Source organism: Chiloscyllium plagiosum, unplaced genomic scaffold, assembly GCF_037043375.1.
Source record: "Chiloscyllium plagiosum isolate Xiang-an unplaced genomic scaffold, Cpla_swu_hap1 HiC_scaffold_24, whole genome shotgun sequence".
Taxonomy (NCBI): Eukaryota; Metazoa; Chordata; class Chondrichthyes; order Orectolobiformes; family Hemiscylliidae; genus Chiloscyllium; species Chiloscyllium plagiosum.
In genome coordinates this window covers 20,135,713-20,157,661 of record NW_028270162.1, presented here as the reverse complement: position 1 = coordinate 20,157,661, position 21,949 = coordinate 20,135,713, and the positions used below count along the sequence as shown (strand labels likewise).

Below are 21,949 nucleotides of genomic sequence, written 5' to 3'. Positions count from 1 at the left end.
TTCCCATGATTAATCCACCTAGCCTGCACACCCCTGGATACTACAGGGAAACTTAGCATGGTCAATCCACTTAGCCTGCACATCTTTAGACTGTGGGAGGAAACCCACACAGATACAGGGAGACGGTCATCAAAGGCTGAAATTGAACTCAGGTACCTAGTGCTCTGAAGTAGCAGTGCTAGCCACTGAGCCACAATGCCGTGAGTCTTTGCCAATGTCAGAATAGCGGATGGAAAGGATTTATACAATCCTGCAGAATACTCGAACAGAATGCTCATTCATTCTGTTATTCTTCCTTAATAATAGAAAAGGAAGAAACGATAAAGGCATAGCCATTAAACAGGAGCTAATCTTAATTGAACTCACCATCTGGTGACAATCAATGGAGCGAGACAAAATATATTTTAAAATCCATCATTAAGTTAATACCAGGAATAATATTTTAGTTAGGAAGAAAATCTAAATAATTGGGACTGTACACCTAAATGGAGAACAACAAAAATATATATTTACAAAGTACCTTTAAAGCAAAGGAATGTCACAAGGCACTTCATAGAGCTGTAAATCAGACAAAACTGGAAACTGCGCCAAAGGAGGTAATATTATGGTCAAAATGGATAAAGGGACAGCTACTGCCTGTGTGTTAGCCAACTAATATTTTATGTGAAATATTTAATAAACTTTGAGTCAATAAATGACAGAATATTGGCAACCGACTTGAATTAGAAGTTCAACATTCAGAGTAATTAATAGCTACCATTTTATTAGTACCATGAAAGGAAAGGACATTCTAGAAACAAAACCTTGAGGTGAATTTATCTTCATTTCCTGAAAACAAATTCAGTTTATATCAAGAAATGTCAGACCAATGGATATTTCTGTTCAACATGCCTCTTTTAGTGCATTCAGTTTTCCTGATTAACTGGGCAAATAGTTTTAGTACCCTATGAGGAAACTTGTTATTCCAATGAAATCTGTGGCCATTTCACTGCCTGTATTACCATGACTCAAAAGGAAAAAAAACGGAAGGCACTTTTACTTGCAGAATTCAGTGCTTTTTCCTGAATTAATAGCAGTATTTTAGCTTGGATTTCTGATCCTGGCTGGTCTACAAGTTGGGTGCCAAATAAAAGCAGCCAGACTAAATGGTATTAATATAAACACTTCTTTGAATAACATAAAACAGGCATGACTTTAGGAGACGAGTTCTGGACTGGAGGCTTTTGCAGGGAGCTGAGGCCCTTTGTGGACTGGACCTTTGAAGGCCTTGACCTTTGAAGCCCGGCACAGTCTGGAGACTTGGTCTGATGCGGTCTAGAGGCTAGGTGCTGGCATGTACTGGGGTGGAAGGACTGCAAATTAAGTAGTTTTTTAAAAGTTCCTTTTTATTCTTATGTCTGGACTTTTTACTTCTTTTTATATTTTATACCAAATACTTCAGTATCTGTACCCAGGTAAATTGTACCCAATATGGCACCATATGTAGTGACATTGCAAACTTTTCACTGCAGTTATTCAAGTGCATGTGACAATAAAGCTAATTCAATTCAATTAGCTTCTAATGATTAGCTTCAATGCTCCCAATATAATTCAGTGCAAACAATGACATTAAGGGGAACTATTATACCATCTACTGAATTCCTGAACCATATTTAAACTTGGAAGCATCCAAATTTCAAACCAGATGCTTCAAGTTTGATCCCATGTATTGTGACTAGGTCAGATTTCCATTTCTTGACTGGGATGTCTTCTTCTTTTGGGTTTTCCCATTTTACTTGGGATTGCCACAATACTGGTCAATTACCCTTCTCCATATCCTGTCAGTCAATAATTCATGTTCTGATCCTGCCACATTCAAGTCTCTTGCTACAATCATCCAATGATATCAGTCTTTGTCTCCTCCTTTCTCCTGACAATCCCAACTCTATTACTCACCTCACCACATTTCCTCCTCCACCACAACCAGTGACCATACCACTTCAACCTTATCTCAGTTAGTGGTGCAGCCAAATCAGCATGTATCAGTCACAGTCTTGGTGCAGATAAATGGGGAGGGTTAATGATAGGAAGGACATCAGCAATAAAATCACCTTCTAAATCCAAATAGAGAAATAGAACCTCTACATCAGGATAAATTTAGGGTCCTGATCCTGTACAGCATCAGTTTGAAACACAAGCTGCAAATTTTGAAAGAATAGCTAACTAATGAACATGGAGTGTGCTCATTGTTCAAGGGTGGGAGGCAGGTAGTAGAAGTTGAAGGATGAAAAGAGGCCCTGCACCTGCCTGATAATGCAGATTAGGGACAGAGGAGAATCTCAAGAAGAGATATTCTCTCAGTTTTTTCAAAATTGTTGACTTTGAAAAGGGTCATACCTACCATGGTAGGAGGGTATTGTTATAAAGAAATATGGAGGATCCTGCTCCATTTCACTGGTTATGTTTGAGCCATTTCAGTGGGCCTACCTGTTAATTCGAAAATTCCAGTCTGTGTGGGCAGGATTCTTAATTAGTTACCCACAACCACTGCAGTTATAAATTCAACATGCTTCGTTAAAAATGGCCGGGAGGTGAGAGAGTCTAGCAACCTGACATGTCACCCACAGCCATTTTCTGCATTGCTGACTTTGATCACCCTTTGTTCAAAATCCAGCCCATTGTGTCAAAAATTAAAATATTAAAAACTTTTTGGACTTAGTTTCAGACAAGTTCTTATAGAATATTATTTGATGTGATCCTTTGGTTTTTGGGATTGATGTGATCACATATTACGTTATAAATTTTTGAGTTCTTATCCAGCACATGGTAAAATAGGAACCAACATATTAATGAGCTTACCTTCAGTGATAATGAGGGTGCTAATGAGGAGTAAAGATCACCATGGATAGGCCTCCCATACCTCCCTAACATGAATTCAACTAGCAGAACTCTTGGAAAATGCAACATTTCGCTCCCGACATCAAGAAAGACCTTGCTGGACTTGTCATGCAAGATTCCTTGCTAAAGCCCATGTCATTCAGGCTCTGAAGAAGATTGCTATTTAAGTCTATAAAAGATTTATCAGTATTGTGATGATATGTTGTATAAGGGTATAAAGGGTTGGGAAGAGATATTACTGAGGAATGTCTTAAGGCTCCACTGTGATAACGTTGAAGAAGTAAGCACTATCATCAGGATCTTCCTCTTTTTCTCTATAATAATGTCTATGATATTAATGTAACTTGCATATAGGTGCTATTATGTAATAAACTACATCTTGTCAGACTACCAAGTAGCTTTCCTCAACCACACTGGACCAAGCAGACCCTGTTGATCCGAACCTGGAAAGGGGGTGTTTACAGCAAATCTACCTTATATAATGAACAATAATAGAGTTTATACAGCATGAGGTACAGTGGTACAAATTGCTTTACAGTTTTCAAAGTGTTTTTGAATACAAATCCTAAATAAATACTATATTCATGTATGGTTGATAGTCCATTAAAGAATGGTTTCAATGGTAGATGATTTCAGATAAAATACCTTGCTTTCAGTAACTGGCCACATCATCAATTTGCTGCGAGAAACAATTGAGAGAAAGGTTAACAAGAACTTAATTTGGGGAAGGGGATGGGAAGGAGTAGATTGGGTGCAAGTTTCTGTTTCAAGCAGGGTTTTAAAGCTTTTTCTTATTTTAAGAACAATCTGGTGGGTGCTGAGCTGGGAATATCTCCTTCTAGCAGAATTCTTTTTAAATTCTGGATACTGGCTGAAGAGTTTGAAACTCATGTCAACTGAAGGTCTCTGAACAGTGAGTTGAACTTCTGTTATGGCCAATTTGAGAAGATCCAGAGATGGATTTTTCAATACAAAACTCTACAGCTGAAGAATCCTGCAAACAGTGAGTTCTGATCCAAGGTGATTATATTTAAAAATGCTAGCAATGTCTCGTTGAACTGGATATTTGGAGATATGACTTCTTTGCTGGAACTGGAAGGCTCATGAAAAATCAGTCTTCTGCAAATATTTGAAATGGTATTCACACCAGTTGGATAATCTATTATTTTTTGTAATTCTCTAACTTGAGTATTGGAGATGCAAGTCAAAAAAGTGGAGAAGGAAATTTGAGTTAAGAAATTTGGTTTAGAAAATAAATTGGTGTTCATTCTACTTATAATTATCTTTAATGTAACTAACTACTTAACAGAATGATCATAATACGTAAGAGCAGAAGTAGACCATTCAGTCCATCCAGTCTGCTCTGCTCTGCTATTCAGTGACACTATGGCTGATTTGATGATCCCGCTTTCTCTTGATTTCCTTAATGATTAAAAAATCTATCTATTTAAGCTTTGAATTTACATAATGATCTATCCTCAACAGCCCTTTGCATTAAAGAATTTCACAGTTCACTACCTTCTAAAGAAGAAATTCTTCCTCGTCTCTGTCTTATATGCAAGGCCCCTCATTCTGACATTATGCCCTCTGGTCCTAGACTTTCCCACAAAGGGATACAATCTTTCAGTATCTATCCATTTAAGGACCCTGTTTCAATAAGTGCACTTCTCATTCTTTTAAACTTCAATGAGCGCAGGCCCAAACTACTCAACCTCCCTCATAAAACGATCCCTCCATAACTGAGATCAACATAGTAAACTGTCTCTGGACTCTCTCCAATGACAATACATCTTTTCTTTGGTAAGGGAACTATTGTTTTGAGGATTCCCCTGGGTGTGGAGTCTAGAACCAGGAGTTACAGCCTCAAACTATAGGATAGGCTAAATAAGGAAACATTTCATCATTCAAAGAGTGATCGCGCTGTGGAATTTGCTACCGCAGAATGCTGTGGAAGCCAGGTCATTGAGTATATCCAACAACTAGATTTATACATTTTTAGATATTAAAGAAATCAATGGGGATACTATATTTGTTTCACCTGAATTTGAAGAGAACAATGATTATCCTTAAGTGTCAATTATAAGCTAAGATAGATGAATGGATGCTGAAGGTGAGGAGAAAAAGAGTGCAAGGTGGACACACGTTATACAGGATACCTCCTTGAGCCTCAAGACTTGTCACTCCCAGGATATCCTTCAGTATTGCACTTTCCCAACTGTCAACAACTTTACATTATTATTCATATTAATATGAAATATTGATGCTGGGGCATTGAAGGCTGACAGAAATGTGAGGAGATGGCGGAAATAATAGTGAGGATAGTTGCAGGTTCAGACTGTGATTATGGAACCATAAATGGTGGAATGAAGTATGCTATAGTGAATGCCACATCAAAGAAACGGTGGGTTCTTGAAGTTTCTATTTGACCTGCCATGTTGAAAACTTGTCTGCCAGCTATCTGGAGCTGAAGTATACTTTCTGATACTGTGATTAACTTTAAATTGGAATAGAAACCTATGATTCTCTCATCTCTGATTAGATAGACTGCAAATAAATAGTGAGACTGGTAGTGGAGTTCACCTAATTTCTAATAAGGAGGAGCTCCACTAATTTTATTTCTGTGTTCAGTCTGCATAATTAGGTGTATGCTGGCTGCACAGCTCTGAGTCTGAGCCTAAGATAGCCTGATACAAATTTCTACCCCATCAACTGAGGTAGAGCATCAACCATGCTCTTTTACCCATTTTGTAAAAACAGGCAGTTGATACAAAAGCCTAAGAAAGTAGCACAGTACTTAAATAGATAAATCCTTCTAATTTATTTTTGGCAGGAAATACATTACTATGACTGCAACCTTCCTTTTAAAGTCATTATGTGCAGTAGTCAAAGGCACACTGTGACCATTGCATCACAGAAAAAATACCATAAAAAGTCAATGTTTACAGCCTACAAAGGCAGTGACCTTCAAAGGCTGGAATAGCTCACAGATGCCCGTTAATTTTCTTGACAGAAATACTTAACATGTAATTTTTTAGAAACACATAAAACATACACAATCATTGAACGCAGTATTAACGATATCAAACTTCAGTTTGATACACTGTTTAGTAGTCAAGGAGATGCATACTGTTTCACAAACAAAACTTTTATATTAATTTAAACCTTAGTTCACCCCTTCCCCCATTGTTATTTCAAATTCAAGCCAAGCTATGATGTAACCTAGCTTGAAGCTAATGCATCATTGACAGTATGCAGTGTTTGACAGACAAATTTTTATTGCTGGATTGGACTTATTCAAATTGTGATATTTTAAAGAAAGTTAGTATAACATAATTTACCATCATGCACACAGAGCAGAGCAAGTTGATTTTAAAAGGGGTGTTCCCAGAATGTAAAACTCTACAGCACAGAAAGAGACACTGGTCAGTGCCTGCTTTCTTCACCAGAGCCATCCAAATCTATTCTGAATGCTCTGTTTTCTCTACTGTTAGTGATAGTTTGGAATTGACATAATCACTGACTCCCTAGTCAGAGAGAAATACCTTATATAACCTAAAAAAAATGTAGGGTCAAACAAGTAAAAGTCTCTGTTAAACCTTTTTCTAGAACATCTTTCCTCATAACTATATTATCTTATTCTGGGTATCAACCTGCTCTGTTTACTCTGTGACTTATTAATGTTCTTATAATACTGTATGCATTTCAGCACATTCTGTTATAAGTAAGGCCTAGCCTATGCATCTACAAATTAATCACTTACTCTTTATAAAACCTAAAATGCAACAAGCATATTCATGGTTTTATCTATCTATATTCATATTTTCAGGAAATTAAGCATTTGAATTTCCAGGTTCCTTCTTTATCCACCCCTTCTGCATCCTTCCCTTCACAGTTTTACTACAATTCATTCTCAAAACACATTATCTGTAGTTTCCCTGCATTAAATCTGAATTGCCATGTGTGCACTAGTTTATTGTGTCCATTAGTTCAACCTATGTACTTCTGAAGCCTTTCACAGCTCTCCTCACAGCTCTGCACGAGACCAATACTACCATGTTATAGCAGAACTAACTGCAAATTACTCGATTTTTGCTGTTATAGTACTGTTTATACCTTCATCCCTCAGTTTGGTTTGTGCTTTTTAAACAAAAACATTGTTTTTTTTTAAATGCTTTTTTACATATTAAGTCACTGAATGAATCATTACATGCCTCTGTGACACAGGTTTACAAACTATTTGCATGTACAAAGACTGGAATGACATCCTAACCAGAGTACAAATTTGGTGCAGTAAACTTAACAGACATGTATTTTGCCATAATGTGGTCTAAATTAAATCAAATGACATAATTTAACCAGAGTGTTTTTTTATTAATACTGGCAGTACTTTGTTTCTGTTATTTTCTTTTAATCATCTTCAGATCTTGATTCATGCTGACATTTTACAACATCTCTCCTAGATTTTCAAAAACCTTAAAATGCTTCCATGAGCATTAGCAAACATCTGCTATTAACCCAAATGGTTACTTTTTATGATTATCCAGCTCAGCTTATCTAGATTCAGATTTTTCATCGACAAGAGAATCAAGAATCATGGGGACAGACAAGAAAGTGAAGTTAAAGTCACAATCAGATCATCAGGATTTTAGTGAATGGCATAACAGGCTCAAGGGACCATATAACCTACTGCTTCTGTAATGTTTTATGTTCATATATATAACAGAGCAGATTGTATAATCAGCAGGAAGAATATAACTGAATTATTTTATGCAGAAATATGTCTTTATCAACAGCAATTAGTCACTATGTAGAAACAAACCCTTCCTCATATTCTGATGAAATATAAATAAGGATCTCATAGAAACATACGATACAGAAGAGGCCATTCGGTTCATCAAGACTTCACTGCCAAAAATATACTACCACCTGCAATAGTCCGACACTGAGGACACTTCAAGTGTTCATTCAAGTACTTTTTAAAGATTGTGAGGTTTCCTGCCTCAACTTCCATCCGAGATGGTGCATTCCAGACACTCACCACTCTTTGGATGAAAAAAGATTTTCCTTAAATCTTCCTAAACCTCCTACCTTTCACTTTAAAATATGCCCCTTGTTATTGACCCTTCAATTAAGGTCAGCAGCTGTTTTCTATTCACCCTGTCCAGACCCCTCCCAATCTTATATACACCCTCAACCTTCCCTGTTCCAAAGAAAACAGCCCAAACTTATCCAACCTGTCTTCACGGTTGAAATATTCTATTCTAGAATAACAGCCTGGCGAATCTCCTTTGAACTCCAGTGCGACCTCAAGATAAATTATTTGAGAATGAGGCCCTAGGTTGTAAGCATTCAGTAACAAGTTTAAATTTTCCTTTTAAATCATTAACTTCCTTTCTTTTCAACAGACTAATTAAAAAAAAAATTAAAGTCTTTTCTGCTGTAATGTTATGTGTTAAAACAAAAAAAAAATTTAAAACGGCAAGTGCGTTATAGACTTTTACAACTCAATTTTGAAGTATTTCAATAGCACAAATATAATTCCTGTTTTTCCATCCTTTGAAACTTCAGACATTCTGATATTCAATAGGCAAAATACACTGATAGAATATGAGGACAAAACACCTACTATCCACAAAAATAAACCCTTGGTTCTGTGAGAATTTGTTTTTTTTCCCATTATCTCTCTATTCCAATGCCACGTCTTGGCAATTCCTCTCATTTTTATCCTAGATAGGTTCTTAAATATAAGTTACGATTTATTAAACTGATCTGCAACTTTACTCTGATAAAACAATACCATTTAAAAGAACTGAGACAGAAAGATAGAATTAAACACCAAGCTAAGGCAAGCTAATTGAAATGCTTGATATTCTTTCTGCCCTGTTTTGTCATAAAATATGCCACTGATAGAATTAGTGACTCCTCTCTCTCCCTGGTAAAGAGCTTATTTACTTCAAAAGTCACCATCATGTCAGTTGAGATCAGGTGCAAAATTACTGAGTTTCTTTTAAAACTCACTCATGGGATGTAGTTGTCAGTGGTTGGCATTTATTATTTATCCTTAATTGCCTTGGAGAAATTGGTGGTTAGCTAAGGTCTTGAACTGTTGCACTCCCTGGTGTGTAGTTATATCCACAGTGCTGATAGGAAGTATATTCCAAGATTTTAACCCAGTGACATAAAGGAAAGGCAGGATATTTCCAACTCAGATATATGTGGCTTGGAGGAGAACTAGAGTGTTTTATAGACCTGCTGTCCATATCCTTCTGGGTGTAGAGGTTGTGAGTCTGGAAGGTTCCAATGAAAGGACTTTGGTGAGTAATGGCAGTGCATATTGTAAGATGGTACACATTGCTGTCATTGTATAGAGAAAGGAGTGAATGGTTAAGGTGGTAGATGGCTGTCAGCCACACTGCTTTGTCAAGGGTAGTGTTCAGCTTCTTTAGTATTGTTGGATCTGTACTCATCCAGACAAATGGAGAGTATTCCACCACACTTTTGACTTGTACTTTCAAGATGGTAGACAGAATTGAGGAGTCAGGAGAGAATTACTCTCAAGAATTCCGAGTCTTTGACCTGCTCTTCTAAGTTTGGTACAGTTCGGTTTCTGTCCAATGGAACTCTCTAGAATGTTTTTCATGGGGTACTCAGTGATGATAGGGCCATTGAATGTCAAGGGTGATGGTTAAATTCTCTTTTGCTTGAGATATTCATTGCATGGCAGTTGTCCACCGGCAGGCAGGACACTCAATAGAATAGGCAGGTAAGCTGGTACACTGATGGTTTTGACACGCATCATCTTCAAACTCAGAAGGGCAGGCAGGAAAAGGGCAGCATTGTTAGGATGGGAAGAAAATAGTACCATAGCAAGAAATGATCAAATGGAAACTAATGGGGCTAAAGAGCGATACATCTCCTGGACCTGATGGGATGCATTCTAGGATATTAAAAGAAGTAGCGACACAAATAGTAGATGCATCGGTAGTAATCTTCCAAGAATCCTTTGATTCTGGAAAAGTCCCAAAAGACTGTAAAATAGGCAATGTAAGATCTTTATTAAAAAAAGGAAAGAGACAAAAACAAGTAACTTTTAGGCCAGCTGGTTTAAAGACTGTTTTTGGGAGAAGGTGAGAGTCTGTTATAAAGGACGTAATAGCAAAGCATTTAAAAGTACATATTAATATCAAGCAGTGTCAGAATGGCTTCATGAAGAGGAAATCATGCCTGACAAATATATTAAAATTTTTTGAGGAAATAATGAGCAAAGTAAAGGAGATGCACTGGATGTAATATATTTAGATTTTAAGAAGGTATTTGATAAGATACTACACATTAGGCTACTTAATAAGATAAGAGCCCATGGGTGTGGGAGGTAGTATATTAGCATGGGTAACTAATAAAAGACAGAGAGTTGGGATAAGGAGGGCATTTTCAGGATGGCTACCTGAAACTAGTGCCACAGGGATCAGTGCTAGGGCCACAATTATTTACAATACCTATTAATTACTTAGCTAAGAAAAGTGAATGTACTACAGCCAAATTTATGGATGACACAAAAATGGGTGGTAAGGCAAGTGGCGAGGATGGCACAAGGAGTCTGCAGAGAGACATAGACAGGTTAAACAAGTAGGCAAGAACATAGCAGATAGAATACAATGTGGGAAAATGTGAGGTTATACATTTTGGCAGCAAGAACAGATGAACCAAATATCATTTAAATGGAGAAAGGTTGCAGAAATCTGCAGCACAGAGGATTTGGGAGTCCTCATGAATAAATCACAAAAACCGATACATGTTCAGCAGGTAATAGGGAAGGCTAATACTATATTTGTCTTTATTTCAGAGGAAATGGAATATTAAAGTAGGGAAATCTTGCTAAAATCATACAAGGCACTAGTCAAGACCATTGGAATATGTGAACAGGTTTAGGCCTCTAATCTAAACAAAGATATACTAGCATTGAATGCAGTGCAGAAAAAGCTCAATAGATTAATCCTGGGTATGAAGGGATTGTCTTATGAGGAGAGGTTTGGTCTGCACACACTGGAGTTTAGAAGAATGAAAGATGGCCTTATTGAAACATAAAAGTTTGATAGGGAACCTGACAGGGTAGATGTGGAAAGGTTGTTTCCCTTTGTGGGAGAGTCTAAGACAGAAGGCATAATTTCAAAGTAAGGGGTCATCTCAAAGATAAGGAGGAATTTCTTCTCTCAGTGCAAATGAATTTTTTAAATTATTTACCACAAAGAGCTGTAGAGGCTAGGTTATTAAAAATATTCAAGGCTGAGATAGATAGATTTTTAATTAGTAAGGGAATGAGAAAGGCAGAAAAGCAGATTTGAGGATTAACAGATCAGTCATGATCTCTGTGAATGGCAGATCAGACTCAATGGGCTGAATGGCCTATATCTTATGGTTTAGTGCTCTGTACGGCTCTACACTGGCTGTGCATGTACCCACTGCGGCTCTGGGGAGGGCGCAGATCATAAAATTACCCAACTGTGATTTTTTCACACACTTGTTTATTTACTTCAGTGGATCTTGTAATGCCAAATCTAATGCCAAGTTTGTAATGCTCTAATGAATGACCATTCTAGATTGTCACAGTGGGTAACAACCTCATTCCTTGATTGCTGATTTTCTAGCTTTTAAGATAGAGATGTGGAGAATTTCTTCTGAGAGGGTACTGAATTTGTGGATTTTATTTTACCACAGAAGGCTATAGAGGCTGGGTCATTAAGAATATTCAAGCTGAAATAGACAGATTTTTAATCAGCTAGAGAATCGAGGGTTATGGGGTAAAAGGCAGGGACTGAAGATTATTAAATTAATCATGATAGCATTGAGTGATGGAGCAGACTCAATGGGATGATTCTCCTACACTTCATGCTCAGTCTGGGAATGTTAAATCCAGCTCAAAGAAACAAAACTGCACTAGTATGTGAATGCAGCAAAAATGCAGTGAGTTAATTATACATTTTTATTTTAAAAATAAAACATCACATTGTGAAAGGACATGAATGAGTTAGAGAAAAACAGTTACATACAGAGAGACAAAATGTAAAGAGATCTGAGCATTTATTATGATTCTAAAGTTCTTTGTACCACTCCAAAATAATGGCAGAGCAAGAACTGTACACTTAAAAACAAAAATTCAGGAGCTCTACAGAAACAAATAGGAAGAAGTTCAAAGAATAACTAAAGTTGGCTTGAAAAATTTGAGTAGGGCAGAAAAATAAAAACTTTGTTTTACCAAGGCCTAAAATGTCTAATTAGATAACATCTCTCACCCTTCTCTCCGTTAATCGCTAGGAGGAGGTTTTGGTTTTAACCAGACCCTTCTGCACCAGACAGCGATAATATTCCTGAATGTAAGTGTAAACACATTTCCAATCGGGCTCCTTCATTCGCACCATATCTTCCACATCCAGTAGCTGTGGGCAGTCAGCATGCTTCCTAGGGGCCAGAGAGAGGGTCAAACAAGAGAGGAGACGGGACACAACAGGGAACAGAAGGAGAGAGGGAAAAAGAAAAAGCAAGAAAAAAAACAGAAGAAAACATAAATTACATTCATCTGGTGACATACAATGAACAAAAAGAAAAACCATGCTTCATGATACACAACATCAATAACATTGTGCCCAATACAGATTCATTCAACAGGGAATGTAGCACATGACATGAATATGGCAACTACATTAAAAGCAATGATTCTAGTGGAAAATAGGGAAATGTATAACCCTTTGAAGAACATACACAACAATTATGGAAGTATTAGCGATAGTTGTGGACAAAAGACTAACACAGAAAGTTAAGTAAATAAGTTAAAAGTTTTAGGGACTAAAAAGCATTCTGTGAAAAAGCAAAAAAAAAGAACTGAACAAAGAAAAGAATTTGCAATATAGCCCAACAGCACAGTTCCACCATTACCTCTCGACAAAAGTCAGAGATTGATGCACAGTACGATTTAATATGAAGCCCTCAGGGCCAAAAACACAGTTCTAATCAACATGTTGCTATGACCTAAAGATACGCTTCATTTTACTGTATCAGAGTCAGTGTACATAGATAGCTCATTCGCATCTTTAAAATAAAAAAACTCTCTGTTCCAGCAGTTACATTTTTAAACTGTGATTAATCAGAACTTAGTGAGCATTATGTATTTTTGTTTGTTATAGAGATAGTCAAATGAAACTATGCATATTTGATCTTCTCAAGTGAGAAATAAGGAATACCTTCATACATTTTACATTAAGATCCCATTCATGTGAAGGGCAACGTTGGTGAGAATAGGGAATGCGGGATGACTAGAGAAATTGAGGCTCTGGTCAAGAAATAGGAAGCACATATCACATACAGGTAAAAACAATGAGTGCAGATGCTGGAAACCAGATTCTGGATTAGAGTGGTGCAGGAAAAGCACAGCAGTTCAGGCAGCATCCAAGGAGCAGGAAAATCGACGTTTCGGGCAAAAAGCCCTTCATATGGACAGCTGAGATTGAGTGAATCCCCAGAGTACTATAAAAGCAGTCAGAGTATACTTAAAGGGGAAATCAAAAGGACAAAAAGGACTCTATGAAGTAGCATTGACAAATACAGTTAGGGAGAATCCAAAGAGATTCTAGAAGTATATTAAGGGTAAAAGAGAAACAAGGGAGAGAATAGGGTCGCTCAAAGATCAATGCGGCCATATTTACCGTGGAGAAGGGTATGGAAGCTAGGCTACTACGGGAAATACATAGTGTTGTCTTGAAAAGAGTTCGTATTTCAGAAGAGGAGGTGCTGGACATCTTAAAATATATAAAGGCAGATAAATCCCTGAGACCTAATCAGGTATTTCCTAGACCTTTGTGGGAAGCTAGGGAAGAAATTGCTGGATCCTTTGCTGAGATATTTGTATCGTCTACAGCCACAGGTGAGGTGCTGGAAGACTGGAGGTTGGCTAATGTGGTGCCTTTATTTAAGGAAGGCAGTAAGGAACTATAGACTGGTAAGCCTTACATCACTGGTAGGTAAGTTGTTGGAGGAGATTCTGAGGGACAGGATTTACATTTGGAAAAGCAAGGACTGATTAGGGATAGTCAACATTGCTTTGTGCATGGAAAATCATGTCTTACTAACTTGATTGAGATTTTTGAAGAAATACATTGATGAAGACAGAGCAGGAGATGTTATCCATATGGACTTCAGTAAAGCGTTCGATAAGGTTCCACATGGTAGACTGATTTGTAAGGTTAGTTCACATGGGATCCACGGGGAGCTAGCCAAATGGATACAAAATTGGGTTGAAAGTAGGAGACACTGGGGTGGTAGTAGAGGGTTGCTTCTTGGACGGGAAACCTGTGACCAGTGGTGTGCTGCAAGGATTGGTACTGGCTCCATTCTTTTTCATCATTCATGTAAATAATTTGCATGTAAACATAGGAGGTACTGTTAGTAAGTTTGCCGACAACACCAAAACAGGTGGTATAGTGGACGGTGAAGAAAATTATCTCAGGGACCTTGATCAGATGGCCCAAAGGGCTGATGAATGGCAGGTGGAATTTAATTTAGTTAAATGCGCAGTATTGCATTTTGGTAAGGCAAACCAGGGCAGGACTGAGACAGTTAATGGTAGTGCCCTGGGGAATGTTGTTGAACAAAGATACCTAGGGATGCAAGTGCGCGGTCCCTTGAAAGTGGAATCGCAGGTAAACTGGAGAATACAAAAACTAAAATTTTATAGAAAACCAAGTTTCTCATTAAGGCAGGCTTCAGCAAACTTAGAGCAGGCTAACCTGTCAGGGTCATTTTGGCAAATGGTGGGTGGTTGGTTTAAAAGATTCAGAGCAACTTTTAGTATATACGTTTCTCAAAAGATCCAATTTAGATTAGTATCTTTTAACCTACATGCAAATCACTGGAATAGTAATCTTGAGCCCCAGGATAATGTCCTGGGAATACGGTTTTGAAATGCACTATGACAGATAGTGAAATCTGAACTCAATGAGATCTGGAATTTAAAAAAAACTAGTCGAAAGGTCATTAAAACTTATCTGGCTCATTAGAGAAGAAAATTGGCTCTCCTTACTTGGTCTGGCCTATGTGTGAATGTGAAAGCAATGTGGTTAACTCTTAGCTGTCCTCTGAAAGGCTTAACATGAAACGGAGTTGTATCAAATCACAACTCTATCATATTCTGTGACACTACCATTGTGCTAAATGGGACAGACTTAAAGCAGATTTAGCAACTCAAAACCAGCAGCAAAATTATATTCAATCACAAATTGTAACCTCATAGCCTAACTAATGCCCCATTCTAGCATTATTATTAAACTGGGAGATCAACCATGATTCAATAAAGAGTGCAAGAAAGTTTGTCAGGAAGAGGCATACCTAAAAATGAGATTTCAACCTGATGAAGCTACAATACTGGACTACTTGCATGCCAAACAGCAGAAGCAATATGAAATATACATGACTAAGCAATCCCACAATGAGTGGATCATGGCCTAAGCTCTGCAGTCCTACCACATCCAGACATGAATAGTGATGGACAATAAACAATTAACATTTGGTAGAGGTTACACAAATATTCTTATCCTCAAAGATGGGGCAGAATAGCACATTATTGCAAAAGCTGAGAACAAAAAATGTTGGAAGTCACAGCGGGTCAGGCAGCATCCACGGAGAGAAAGCAAGCTAACATTTCGAATCTGGATGACTCTACATCTGATGAAGAGTAATTTAGACTCAAAATGTTAGTTTACTTTTTCTCCATGGATGCTGCCTGACCTGCTATGATCTCCAGCATTTTTTGTTTTCAGTTCAGATTCCAGCTTCTGCAATAATTTGCTCCTACATTAGTGCAAAAGACAAGTTTGAAGTACTTCCATCCATCTACAGCTGAAAGTGCTACATGGCTGATTAATCTTGGCCTCTTCTGAAGTGTACAGCATCACAGATACCAGTCCTCAATCAATTCTACTTACTCCATGTAACATCAAGAAATGGCTGAAAACTCTGAATATTGAAAGGGTACAGGTACTGATAACATTCTGCCAAATTCCTGAAAACTTGTCTTCTGGAACTAGCTGTGCCCCAGCCAAGTTTTTCCAGCCCAGATACACTAGTGGCATTTATGCAACAATGTGAAAAATTGTCCTGTGTACAAGAACAGGACAAATCCAACCTGGATTATTTCTGCTGTATTCATGTGCAGTCAATTATCAACGTGATTGAAGGGTAGTTGAAAATGATATCAAGAGGTACAAATAAAGAACTCACTGATGCTCAGTTTGGTTTCTACAAAGGCAACTCAGCTCCTGATCTCATTACAGCCTTGATTCAAACATGCAAAAGAGCTGAATTCCATAAATGAAGTGAGAGTGATTGTCCTTGACATCAAGGCTACATTTGAACCAAATGTGGTATGAAGGGGACCTAGCAAAGCTATAACCATAGCAAACACAGAGTGGAAACATACCTAACACAAAGGAAGATTATTGTGGTTGTTGGAAATTAGTCATCTAAGCTCCTGTCATCAGTGTAGGGATTTCTCGGGATAGTATCCTTGGTCTAACCATCTTCTACTGCTTCATCAATGATCTTCCCTCCATCATAATATCAGAAGTGGGGATATTTGCTGATGACATTGAACAGCGCCAATTACAATAATTCACATATTGAAGCAGGTCTTGTTTATATGCAGCAAGACCTAGGCAACATCCAAGTTTGGGCTAATATGTAGAAGTAATATTTGTGCCACACAATAGCTATCTCCTGCAGACAAGAACCTAACCAGATCCCTGTGATATTTAATAGTATTACATTTGCTCAATCCCCATTATCAACATCATGTAGGTTAACATTGATCAGCAGATGGACTGGACCAATTATTTAAATACTGTGGTTTCAAGAGCAGGTCAGAGACTAGGAATTCTGTGGTGAGTAACTTACTTTTGATCTCCCTAATACCTGTCCAGCATCTATAAGGCTCAAGTCAGGAGTGTGAGGGAATACTTTCCACGTGCTTGAATAGGGGCAGCTCCAAAAACACTCAAGAAGCTTAAAACAATCTATGACAAAGCAGCCACATTACTGGCACCTGTTCATCACTGATGCACAGTGGCAGTGACATGTACTAGCTTAAATGAACTATGAGTTCCCCTGATTCTGACTTGGAACTATATCACCATTTCATCAATGTCGCTGCATCAAATTCCTGGAACTCTGTCTCTAGCAGCACTTTTGGATTTCCAATGCCCAAAGGAACAGATATTTAAGACGGCAGCACACCACTACCATCTCCAAAGCTTAAGTCTTGGACAATTGTGGACTTCCATATCCCATGAATGAATGAACCTTTGTTTTTAAAACAATCTTGGGTTTTCTTGTTGTGCTCCCATATGGCAAGCCCACTTCCCATTCTTGGGTAAGTATGTAGCGTTGGAAAAGGTTCTAAGGGCTTTAAATGGTAGCGGTACATGTATAATCTCACCTGCCACAGACCTAATTAAGGTGAAGACTGAAGGATGGAAGAGTCCCCATCACCCACCATCCTACCTGACTAAATGTCCACTCCACCACCAAACCTGGGCCAAGGGAGATCACTAAATCCCACCTTAAGTGTTAATTATAGAACTCACTTCAGACATTTTCTTAGATAATACATGTGAGGAAATAGCAATGTTGGGCAATGTAGTCCATCCATTATGTAGACCTATGACATGCATGACCCCTCCTTACATGTTGGCTCTTCAGTTCCACTAAGAATGGAAGAAATCAGTTTTGGCAGCACACAAAGAACTGTTTGGCAACTTCCCCAAATTAACATAACTGAATGTATGTTACATTTCCATAATATTAATTAATCCAGCATTCCTGTGCCTTCAAGTAAGCATTGCAGTTTAAATAAATGAAGTCAAAAGCTATATTTTCTAAGGCTAATGACACTATTCATTATTTATCTTGCACATCCTAAAAGTTACTTTCCTTCAAAAATATATGATACAATTATTTGAAATTGTAACCAATTTCGGTTACTGAAGGGTATCTATTTTTAAAACATAAGCATATTTTTAGTCACTTTTAATTAAAATGAAAGGTTCCAGGAACACCAATTCGTAATTACATTGTTGATGGTATTCTGAATGTTTCAACTTCAGAAGCTGCTCCACTAAATATAAGAACTGCATATTGCAATAAAGAGAAATAAGCGCATACTTAGTATTATATTTAAGGATTTGAACATGTTAAATTTATTTCCTGCCTCGTTAGATTTTCCTAAATTTTTTAACCATCCCAATTTTATCATTTAGAAATATAGTCTTGTTCATCAAAGCATATCCATATATACAGTAATACCAATTCAGAATGAAACCAAAACATCCTCCACTTAATCACTGGACAAAATCAGTGATGGTTCCAGCACACAAATAGGATTCTAGTCCACATCGAAAATTCTCCATAGAATAAAGTATTTAGTCTCAACACGTCTATCAAATTTCTGACTGGATGACAATTTCCTGAAAGGAAGTAAACAGTCATTTCAAACCACAAATGTGCAACTTTTAACAGTTAGACTAAGTACATCTGGGATAATGTAGCTGGAAGAGTGTCAAGACATAAGTCTTCCCACATGCCCTCTCATCTGAGGCTCGGTGCGTAATATGGCAAGACTTAGAATGGGAAGATTATTCATTTAATAACATGACGACAAGAGAGAAGGACACTTGAGCAATTGGTACCTTGAGGAAAAGATGGGTTAAAATGCCAAAGGAAAGGTATTAATGGGAAATAAATAAGCATAGAGGAGAAATGTAAGATAACTTTGGGGGAAAACCAATCCAAACAAAATAGAAATATTCCCATTCTGCCAAGAACACTTCTAAAGATTTATAAATTTTAAAATCATTTAAAATACTTACATTATTCCTATTTCTGTAACTTATTTAAAATCAGCTCATCAAGAACAGTTCAGAAATTAACCACAAAAACATTTCTTCTTGTTGGAGAAATTAAACTAGGGAAAATGGCTTAAAGGAAGAGGTGTCTCTTATAGGACAGATTGTCATTAGTCTGTGGAATTCTCTTCCTCAAGAAAACAGTGGATGCCAGATCACTGAAGGAATTCAAGGCTGCATCAGATAATTTTTGATTGACAAGTGAATCAAGGTTTATGAGGGGCAGGCAGGAAATTGGAGTTGACACCACCATCAAATTAGTCAAAATTTTACTGAATAGCACAACATGTTTGAAGGACAAAATGGCCTACTTCTGTTCCAAAATGCTATGTGCCCACATCATCTTCCAAGTTTGTACAGTTCAATGGCAAACTGTGCAGTGCATTAATCAGTATTCAAAGTCACATATCCCCAGTCAAGAGATAAAACATGAACGCAATTGCATTAATATTTCAATTTCTTGAGATTATTGATCGCATCACTTAAAACAGATGTGTGAATGAAAGTTGATCATTGAAATAACCTACAACCCAAGAAGCTGACAACCCAACAACCCAAGTAATGAAAGCTTAGAATATATGCACTTACCAGAAAGCTCCAACTAATCAAATGTCTATGTTGTGCTTATTGTAAAGCTAAAAATATCATAAGCATTAGATATTCAACAAATAGGGCATGTGTTTAGTATATCAATAATCAATTACATGCTTGAAAACCCCAGGAAAATCTTGAAGTTTGACTAATTCTAACAATACCGATAAGTGAACAAACACTTACCATAAATGTTTAACTGGAACATCACCATTGATACTGACAGAAGCGGTAAGAAAATTTACCTTAAACCTTAGTGGAAGATAAATGTTAATGGAAAACATTAATCAGACCTGTATTGAAGCCAGGCCTTGTACTGAAGCAGGTCTGTACCAAACCAAGCTCTTACAGAAATCAGACATGCAGCAACAGTGGACCATACATAATAAGCCAGTACAAACACCAATCCTGAATTGGAAAAAAATGTCTACACGAACAGCAGGTAGAACCAAAATCAAACCAGTACTGACAGGATGAGGGTTACCTCTTGTTAATCTACAATCGGACAAGAAATAGGGGTTTGGATTGTTATGGACCAGACTAAACCCTTCAAATTATATTAAGAAAGTAGCCTCGACACCAATGTTTTCTTATTTTAAAAGTAAGTGTAAGGCACTGTGTTCCAAATGCAATTCAATCTGTCAAAATTATTTGACTTTAAGCAAAACACACTTTATTTTTACACAACAGTTAAAAGACAAATTAAAAATGAAACTTAATTTAGCTGTCACTCTATTGAAATGCTTAACAAAATAATATATACATTAACTACTACTAATTAACTGTTCAAATATAGTAACATCTCATAAACACACCCACGGCAAAGACAAATTCAGTAAAATAGATTGTCTCACATTCAATTCTAGCAGCAGGAAGAGAACCTTAGCTTTTAGCTGTCACAGAGAGAGGAATAAGAGCTTCCACATACAGCTTCAAGATCCTAGCAACTGCTACTGAAGGCTAAAATTAAAAATCCTCATTCTATGGGAGCTTAACCCTATCCATTCAGGCTGCTTCTATTGTTTCAACTGAAAAAAAAACCTCAAGGCACAACAAGCTGTTTACTTTATTTGCTTTGGAGCAGTCTGCTCAACTCTTCTTCATAAAAAAAGGACAAAATACACCTCTTAAAGCCATAGCATCATCACAGGGGTACCTTCATTTTCAAACATATAGCGCTGATGTTTTTGCATATACAATGAAGAAAGGTAAACCTGCATTTTCTGGTTTACATTTACAATAATGTTTGGGCACTCACCTCAAAAGCAGATAGATGTCACCACAGTTATCAGGCTTATATTAGCACACACCAATACAAATGCTAACATCAGTTGTTAACTTCTTTTACAACATGTAGCACACTTAGTAGTAACACTGATTATAGCATAGCTGGTCACTGGTGTTAAACTGGTAAGAAATGACACAGATGTTGCATCTACACAGACATGTGAGTTACTCAGTTTGATAGGAAATGTATTTCAGTCACTAGATGACTCTTGCTTAAAGCATTTTTTAAAAATAGTACCAATCCCTGAGCACAAATCCTTGAACTTGTAGACAGCACTAAGGCTTGTTCAACTCTGTATAATAGAACACTGTAATATTACTGTTTGGACAATGGCATTTGAGAGGAAATGTAAAGGTCCTAAAATGAACAAGATTATTATATATATTATAGAGAGGTGGTTATGCACAATTCCTTGATTCTGCAGTGAATTTACTTACAGCCTCCTCACACCAAGATTATTTTGTTGAACCATGTTTTCAATAAATATTATATGATCACTCTTATTAGCAGTCGAGTTATGTTTTAGAAACCAAAATTCAGCATAGTTTATTACTTCATGGGTAGTAATGCTCCTAGCACATCTTTAAAATGTAATGATTTTTTAAAAAGAAGACACTAAATAATTATTGCTAGAGCCACCATTCTAAGCACATGAGGATCCAGAAATGGTACCTACTCTGCCATTTTGAATGCCACCTCGAAGTTATGCCTACGGTTGTTGGGATTCAATTCTGAGTAATCAAAGGCTTCGGGGAAGAAGTTATGCACCAAAGCACAGAATGCCATCCCATCACTCCAGCTAGAGGAAAAGTTCTGGATAGTCACATGCTGATGGACAAAACCAAACATAGATTTAAGTGAACAGAGGACTAGTTATTTTGAGTTGCACAATGAAATGTAACACTTCTATTGACAAAAACAAAACTGTTCTTCAAGGAGGGAGCTTTACCACTTCACTCTTTTTAAAATCAAACTATTACAAAATTATAATAAAATAAAGAAATGTAGTTGCTGGAAATATGAAACAAGAGAAATTGCTGTTGAAGCTGGCAACATCTGTGAGAAGACAGCAGAGTTGGCATTTTCAGTCACTGTACTTGCTGAGTTTCACTAGCAATTTCAAAAGGTTAGCTCTGCTGTCTTCTCACAGATGCTGCCAGTTTCACCAGCAATTTCTCTTTTTGTTAAAAGTTATAGTTTACTTCAGCAAAACCAGCAAATTTTCCTTTTTAATATCTGTTCTAAACAA

The 21,949-nt window shown here is 37.2% G+C and overlaps 1 protein-coding gene across 3 annotated transcripts in view; it reads right to left on the bottom strand.

Moving 5' to 3' along the window:
• Positions 1 to 21,949, bottom strand: part of smtnb (smoothelin b) — a 362,626-nt gene that overhangs the window by 7,866 nt on the left and 332,811 nt on the right. For 2 of the 3 annotated variants that reach the window (XM_043715563.2, XM_043715562.2), the window contains exons 18-19: positions 21,377 to 21,528; positions 12,168 to 12,333 (exon numbers count right to left, since the gene is read on the bottom strand). In XM_043715563.2, the coding sequence (XP_043571498.2) occupies positions 12,186 to 12,333; positions 21,377 to 21,528 (300 nt within the window). In that variant the 3' untranslated portion in view covers positions 12,168 to 12,185. The remainder of the gene's footprint in view (positions 1 to 12,167; positions 12,334 to 21,376; positions 21,529 to 21,949) is intronic. The other variant, XM_043715564.2, reaches the window with a different exon arrangement.